At 40.4% G+C, this 8257-nt stretch overlaps 1 protein-coding gene across 2 annotated transcripts in view; it reads left to right on the forward strand.

Annotated features, from left to right (window-relative positions):
- LOC141132978 (glutamine--fructose-6-phosphate aminotransferase [isomerizing] 1) overlaps positions 1 to 7366 on the forward strand; it is a 49211-nt gene extending 41845 nt beyond the window's left edge. For both annotated transcript variants that reach the window (XM_073622018.1, XM_073622019.1), the window contains 6 exons: positions 831 to 988; positions 1435 to 1549; positions 1841 to 1968; positions 3415 to 3582; positions 3678 to 3839; positions 3962 to 7366. In XM_073622018.1, the coding sequence (XP_073478119.1) occupies positions 831 to 988; positions 1435 to 1549; positions 1841 to 1968; positions 3415 to 3582; positions 3678 to 3839; positions 3962 to 4006 (776 nt within the window). In that variant the 3' untranslated portion in view covers positions 4007 to 7366. The remainder of the gene's footprint in view (positions 1 to 830; positions 989 to 1434; positions 1550 to 1840; positions 1969 to 3414; positions 3583 to 3677; positions 3840 to 3961) is intronic.
- The last annotated feature ends 891 nt before the right edge of the window (positions 7367 to 8257 follow it).

An 8257-nucleotide genomic window follows, 5' to 3' on the forward strand; every position in this document is an offset into this window, starting at 1 on the left:
CCAATGGCTTCCACTGCTATGTCTCAGCCATAGCACACAGTGTCCCAGCAGTAAATCACTCCTAGAGCTTCATTAAAGTGCTTGTATAAAGTTTTTTGTTAGTGCTCTTCTCCCATATAACTCTCAGAAAAGGGAAGCTCCACACCAGTGCTCCTCCACCAAACATTGGATGGAAACGCACTCCCCTTTTCGTTTGCCTGTCTCTTTCAAGACAGACAAATGAGCTTTGGGGATTTTACAGATTCTCCCAACTCCAATAAGTAGCTCCACGGCAATTGCCACCACTGAATCGCCTCTCGTTGCTCTTCAGGTTCATATCATACATATTGAAAAAATGACTTGGCCAATAGTGTAATAAAAATTAACAAAGTTTTAATAAAAAGTAAACACGTGAGTCAAGTGCTACTCACCACTGAGACATTAGGCATTGGGAAGCAAGTCTCCCGTGTCTCCCTGTCACTACTGCAGGCATGTGCCAGTCTTTATGCTCACAATCTCCATTGACAGTTTAAACTGATATCCCTGCATAGACCTTCCATACTGCTTCTCATTCATGTTTCTCTCCTCTTCCCCATTGTGCGTTTTGTCAGAATGAGTTGTTCTGAAGATATGTGTGTTGGGGCAGAGGAGAGCAATGTAAACACTCAGAATATGACTTGCAACTTTTTGTTTATTAGGACAAATAACATGATTAGTTGCTATAGGTCAAACTCCATTTCTGTTATCCATGTTCTGATTTACAGCATCATGTAAACCCAGTTTTAATAGTCCATTTCTATTTGTTCACATTGGAAGTGATAGTTATAAGGTTTCTGTTTGCTTTCCTTTAGGAGAGACAGCGGATACTCTTCTTGCACTGCGTTACTGCAAAGAACGGGGAGCCCTGACTGTGGGGATCACTAACACCGTTGGCAGCTCCATCTCCAGGGAGACAGACTGTGGTGTTCACATTAATGCTGGGCCAGAGATTGGTGTGGCCAGCACAAAGGTAAGCTCTAGTGTGACACAAAAATTAAGAGCATAAAAGTTGGCGTTGCATGTTATAACAATCCTAAAAAAAAAATTCTGTACAATATTCTCTAAGTTTATCAACAGGCATGTGGTACATGGTCCTGCTTGAACAATCTATTCAGTTTCTATACAGTGTGGTTAGCCTGCTCTCTGCATAGTAGTTGGTAAATTTTAAAGAAGTTTGTTTAGTCCAGTTGTAAGGTGTGTGTGTGGCTTTAGTGCTTTACCTATATAGTGGACCAAAGACATGAATAAGATGGCATTAAATCCAAAATTGGTATTGCTGTTTGCCGGAAATTAGTAGTTTTGTGTATTTGTTGTCTAGCAATCTACCTTCACTCTGAGTGATTTGGGAATGCTATTTGGAGTGTGAGTTTTGTTTCTACTATATAAAGATTTACAATAACCATTCTTATTTTACAGGCGTACACTAGCCAGTTTGTGGCTCTAGTCATGTTTGCACTCCTGGTTTGTGATGACCGTATATCTGTGCAAGAGAGACGCAAGCAAATTATAAATGGTCTGAAAATACTGCCAGGTACGAATCATTAAAAAAGGCAACTGGATCTTGCTTTTATTTTTTTGCTTTTATGTTTAGGCTCATAATTTTGCTGTATGTGTACTGCTTCATTTATTTTGTATAGAACTAAATCAAGGCAGTACATAATATCAGTACTGTTCACTGATTGTGTCACAGTACTATACCTCATTTGTCATAACTTACATTTGCTGGTCTAACAGTAAAGTTCAGGGATGGTAAATGCCAGAATGCAAAGATGGCGATGTCTGCTTTGCCCATTACATTTTTGTCTTTTCTTTTATGTCTCAGACAACATTAAGGAAGTACTTAGTCTTGATGATGAGATTCAGAAGTTGGCAGCTGAACTGTACCAACAGAAATCTGTGTTAATCATGGGTCGTGGATATCACTATGCAACATGCCTGGAAGGTGCCTTGGTAGGTTGAAGCCTCCCAGGCTTTCTGTTGTCATCCGTTTCCTGCCTGCTGAATTATTGTGGCAGCATCTGAAGCTGTACTTTGCTAATTGATGTCTGTGGTGACCTGCTTAGAACAAATTTCTCATGTGGGTTAAAGCCTAACTTCATTTCACTTTAGTTTGTTTGAGCCGAGGTGGCTCAAAGGAACTCTTTCCGTTACTAAGAAATGCGCCTGCCATCGGCGCTGTTTAAATTTGTCTGTGGGATCAGCTATATACACTATACAGCGCTGTGTTCTGATAGTGTACGGGAACTTCTTGTCCCCATTATAAAATTTAGTTGGGCTACTCAGCCATTCACAGGAAGTGTTGTATTTTATGAATGGGGGGAAAAAAGGCTTCCTCTGATTGGCTGGCTGAGGTGGAAAGGCAAGTAGATGTCATGATGTCCACCTTGGCCAATTAGCAGAAGCCATTGATAAAAATACAAACTTTCCTGAGACTGGCTGAGCAGCACTTAGCCTGACTTGAAGTTTTTGGGGAACGGGATGAGAAGTTCCCATACCACTGCTGGAACACAGCACTGTATACTCCTTATGTAGCTGATGACAGTGTCTGCATTTCTTTGTAATGCAAATAGATCTATGTGAAGTGAAGGGAAATCTGGAGTTAGGCTTTAAAGTTAGAACTTTAACCTATTGGAAAAACATTATTATTTTTTATTTATTTTTTTTTTTTAAATAAGGAGCTAGTAAAGTCCCTAAATAACTAATAGCCATTCTAGCTTCTTTCTTAGAAATGTGGGTGTAGTCGACGGCTTGACACTTGGGCTACTTTCACACTGAGGCGGTTTTCGGGCGCTTTAGAGCTATAAATAGCCTTTGAAAACCGCCTCCCATTCATTGCAGTGTGTCTTTTCACACTGGGCAGTGCGCTTGCGGCACATTAGGAAAAGTCCTGCAAGCAGCATCTTTGGGGCGGTTTGGGAACACTGTAAATAGTTTACCAAAACACCCTGCCCATTGAAATGAATGGGCAGCGCTTTGAAAGCGCCAAAAAATGGGAGTTTTATTGTCAAAGCTTAATTGAACAAGCTGAAGTTAGAAGCTGATTGGTTACTATAAACAGCTGAACCAGACTGTGTGCTTCAGTTTTAGTAAATCTCCCCTTTACTGTCTGTGCCCACTCACCCCCTCAACATCAGAGCTTACATAGGGCAAATTCCTAATGCATGATTAATAAGACCTGCCCTGCTGGGAGATTGTAAGGAAGAGAACTGTCCACACACCCAGCCATAGATTCCTATTCCACATGTGTCTGTTAGAGTAATAAGGAATTCATAACCATAAACGTATTATTTCAAATAAAGAGGTTTATTTTTTGGAAATTGCATCAGGATTACTTTCATATGGAGATCTGTTTTGGACAATTGTTTAACTCTTAGTAACAGTAATTTTTCTTTGTAGAAAATTAAGGAAATCACCTATATGCATTCGGAAGGGATCTTGGCTGGGGAGCTGAAGCATGGTCCGCTGGCCTTGGTGGACAAACTAATGCCAGTCATCATGATTATAATGAGGGATCATGCCCATACCAAGTGCCAGAATGCTCTGCAGCAAGTGGTAGCTAGACAGGTAGGTGAAAGAGCAAAGCTAAATAAAGGCATGCATGAACACTTTTTTGTTTCATGACCTCCAGTAACCATATTTATTTTTCGAATTTGGAATAGGGGCGTCCAGTTGTGATCTGTGACAAGGAGGACACCGAAACTATTAACACAATCAAACGTACAATTAAGGTTCCTCACACGGTGGACTGTCTTCAAGGAATATTGAGTGTGATTCCCCTGCAGCTCCTTGCCTTCCATCTTGCCGTTCTCCGAGGATATGATGTGAGTTGTTGGCACCTGTAGGGCGGCTTTCTAGCTGGGAGTTTAAAAAGGGTTCTGGGTGTTCTATCTATATCATCCTTGTTTGACTGACCAATACCTTCTCTCATGTTCTCTCTCCATAGGTGGATTGTCCAAGAAACTTAGCCAAGTCTGTGACTGTGGAGTAGAATGGGTGAAATCTGTAGACTACACTATTTCTACCATTTCTATATCCCAATTTTTACTTTTTATATTTATGTTCCCCTCATCTCCTTTGTATTCAAGTCCATTTGCAGCACCTGCTGCTGCATCTTGTAAATCTGGAAAACCAGAATATTGTACAAATTTAGTTTCTGTTGTAAACAGACAGAGCCTTGTAGAATAGATACTATTACCTTTCTCTGCAGTAACTTTGACAGAGTTCTAGTGATTCGCACTGACTTTGATGTCAGGTCAGATCCAGCACTTTAAACTTTGTCCATACTACTATCTTACAGCTCATGTAAAGATGAGGACCTTTCTGTCTTTAAACTATATGTGCCAAGAGATAGTCTGCTGTCCACAGTCATATGCAGACTGCTCATTAATCTGTGCATGTGATAGGAAATAAAACAATCGGCCAGAGGAGGTGACTTTACTGAGAATGTGATGCAAGCACAAAGGACTTAATAGAACTACCATGCATTACTTCATGGCCTACAGCAGTCTTAGGTCCTGCACTGCAGTTTGTTTCCTTTCTCTGAGTACATTTTCATGCTTTATTTTTCTAGAAGGAAGGGTTACTGGAAAATCAGGTTTGTAAACTAGTGACTGGGTTAAAGGGACTCCAACACTGACATTTGTTCGTTTTCCTTTCATCCTTGTCTAATGTAAAATATTGGGGGGGGGAAGGTAGACAGAAATTATTTTGTAGAATAATATTCGCTCCTTTGAAAGACTTGGCTTTTAGGCCATGGTGGTGTTTTTTCTATACATTATCTCTCCCTGCTCTCAGTCTTTTCAGTAGGTTGGGGGAGTGGCTCAGGCAAGGAATGTGTGATATAGGGATTGAATTTGACATCATAAAGGAGCACTAAGTTTAATTAAAATGAGTCTGTCACAAACAAAGCACATTCTTATACGCAGCAGTAAACTAATTAGATAAAGTTGCGTATTTTGATTAGTGTGATGCTGTCTGCAGACAGCTCCCTTGAATAATAGTCTCCATTTTGGAAGGCTAGAGTCTTGAGGGCTCCTTGTAGAAAGCATTGAAAGTGCAGAGTTAAAGCGTTTTGTAAAGGCTATTTTATTATCATTATTTGTTTAAAAATAACAGGTTTATACTTGCCTGCTCTCTGCAATGGTTTTGCATAGAGCAGGCTGATCCTCCTCTTTGGTTCTCTGACAGTGCTCCTCTGTTTGGTGTGCCACCATAGGAAGCTGCTTGTTGTGGCACACCTGTGGATTCGATCCTAAGCTGCACTATTTGTGTCTATAGCCAATGGCTCCTGCTGCTATCTCTGAGCCAGAGAGGCGAGAGAGAGAGACACACAGCTGCTCTCGAGCACAGCGCTGAAATGAGATGGGGCTCAGATAAGTATTTGGGGGGGGGGGGGGGGCATGCAAACGGAGAATGAATTAAGGTAAACTTTTAGCCTTTACAACCACTTTTAAAATACAAACCATTTCTACACAAACTGGGGTTACTTGTGAATGGCATAGGTGGGTATAATTTAACTTTGTGTGCCATGTGGCCTGCGGTGTTAGACACAATTGCTATAGATAATGTCCCTTTAATCAAAGTCTTGTGTGGGTGCAGACACTAGTAATGGTTTTCCAATAGACTCAGGCTGCACATTCCACAATAATAGTCCGGGCAATGTCTTGATTGTTTTCCTGCTATATAGATATCTTTTTTTGTTTTCACATTACTCTTGCACCTTTTTGTAATGTGTTTGTCTATGTAACAAGCAGTAGTGGTACCTCCTCTAAGGAACCATTTAAAGCTCTGAACCTTGATGGACCTAGCCCTGCTTTATACCTCCTTTTATTGCCCTGCTAGTCTAAAAATAAGCTTATCTGGAAAAGGCATTTAATGAGATAGGGCTTCATTTCAACTGGATGAAAAAGGGGTACATTGTCCATTACAACCATTGTCCTCCAGCTGTCATTTTTACCGGTGAAAGGAGATGAGAGATGACATCTGATTTAGCTTTCTACCTGCAGCACACCCATTATATACTTTTAGGAGGATACCGATGTGGCATTGTCTGACTAATTTTTTCTTCTCTGGCATATGAAGTGTTACCTGCCAGCTTTTGGACAATTTTTCTGGTTTGTCATTGTACAAGCAGAATATCATGGCCATTGCCCAGCTATGCCATCTGTTCTTTGTTCTCCATAGGTGCTTGTGATAGCTGGAAATAAAGAAAGTTAACATTTCACTGATGCCTGGAGAGCTTTTAGTTGTGCTTGTGATAAAATATGATAAAAAAAAAAGTAGCTGTGGCATTCTGGTCAGACCTACACCTGTCGTGTGTGTATGTGTATGTTGATAAATGCCTTATGTTTTACATGAGATTAGACTTGTGCTTGGCTGACATCTAGAAAGCTGATGCTGTGAGAATGTCTTTTCCAGCAGCTTGTTAGCGTTTACCATTTTGAAGCTACCTGCAATGGATGAGTTTAGTACCAGCCAGTTTTTTAAAGAGCTTCTAGTTGAGGCACATAGAGGATGCTAACACTTGGATAGTATTTCTGAAAACAATTGTTTTAATTGATCTCTGTAATAATCTAAAAAATGGGATTTGACCGTGTGTATTCTGGACAGTATATGGCCTCCTAGCTGTGGGCAAGCTACAATTTTCAAGCAAGCGCGCCCCCCCCCCCCCCCCCCCCCAGACCGCTTTTAAAGGATTTATCTGTTTAGCTGCAGATTTTTACTTTGAACCGGATTGCCCTGAAAAACCATTGCAGGTCATTCCGTGGCAACCAGTTTCATGTGTTCACATAAATCCTCTGTCCTACCTGAAAAGCAAGCAAAGCAATATAATCGGAGCGCTGTTTTTCTCATGGAGATGGTTGCCAGGGAATGCTTTACACCTTTTTTCCAGAGAAGGTTTACCTGAATGTAAGGTACTGTTGCAGGTTATAAAGGAATCCCTCTTGGTTCATTCTTCTCTTGACAGACTCCCTAACATAGGAATTGAAGGCTTTTGAGACCACCAGATGCACTACTTGCTATGAAGATAAAATGTGACATTTATTATTATTTTTTTTTATATACTCTCTCATCCCTTTGTTTTTTTTTTTTTTCTTTTTGTGCATTTTTTTTTATTCAATCTAAAATGTTGGTACTTTAATATTGAAAATTGTATGCTATTTGTATTTTTTTGTTTTAACTGGAAAAAAAAATGGAAAGTTTCCGTTAAACGGAAAAATTGCTGTTCACCTGTTAATGTAAGAAAAGTTTACAATGGACCAAAGATACGTACAGTGCTTGTAAAATAAAGATTAAAAAAAAATCACATGGATTCTGTGAAAAATAAACATTTAGACATGTACAGCTATTTATCTGTCTGTGCTTTTTGCTTTATAGTGTGTGTGTGTGTGTGTGTTGGAGAATGCCATGATCAGGATGTCTGTAACTCGCTATACCTAGACCCTTTCCCGTCCAACCAGTGGTGAAATAACTTCCTCTACCTGCATAACTACACTGAAATTTCTTCAAGACATTGCCAATGTTCTCACGTGGCCTATGTGTTAATAGGGCTGTTTTTATGGTTTAAAAAGAAAAAAAAGTTTTCAATTGCTTGGAAAAAGTGTGTGCAATAACTAGCACTTCACGAGTCAGTGCTGCATCGATGGGTGGAGTATCATGCACCTCGCACTGTTTGGCCTCCAGTGTAAGGTAGCATCTTCCTGTCATTTCTATTTGCAAGAGATATGTGGTTCCACCTTGCTTAGTCCTTGCTGCCACCTACAGTGACCTGACCAACCCTGTGCTATTTGAACCTCTCCTACTCCCTGCAGTTTGTGAAAACCCTAGGTCTTTACCTGGCCTACTAAGCTAAGTTGTTTCCCTTGTGGTAAATGTCAAATCGCAAACATAAGAGGAATAACCTAACTGAATTTGGACTCTTCAGCTCTCCATTCACTAATGGTTCAATGAATTTTAAGGAGCCTGGATTGTTGTCCCTCGCTTGAGTCTATACAGTTCTTTGAGTCATCCTCAGCTCTGTTGCGTGTGGCCATTTTCAAGTTGACCCAGGGAGGATTTCGCTGCTCTTAAGCCAGCCATAAATGGATCGAAATTCAACCGTTTCAGCAGGGATCGGCCGAAATTTGATCCGTGTATAGGCAGGCTGATTGTACCCAAGTTGATGCAACCAACCTGTCAAAATTTTCTACAAACTATTACTGTCCGCTATAGCTGCTATTAGTAACCATTTTATTCTATC

The sequence above is a fragment of the Aquarana catesbeiana genome, linkage group LG03 (assembly GCF_042186555.1).
Source record: "Aquarana catesbeiana isolate 2022-GZ linkage group LG03, ASM4218655v1, whole genome shotgun sequence".
Lineage (NCBI taxonomy): Eukaryota > Metazoa > Chordata > Amphibia > Anura > Ranidae > Aquarana > Aquarana catesbeiana.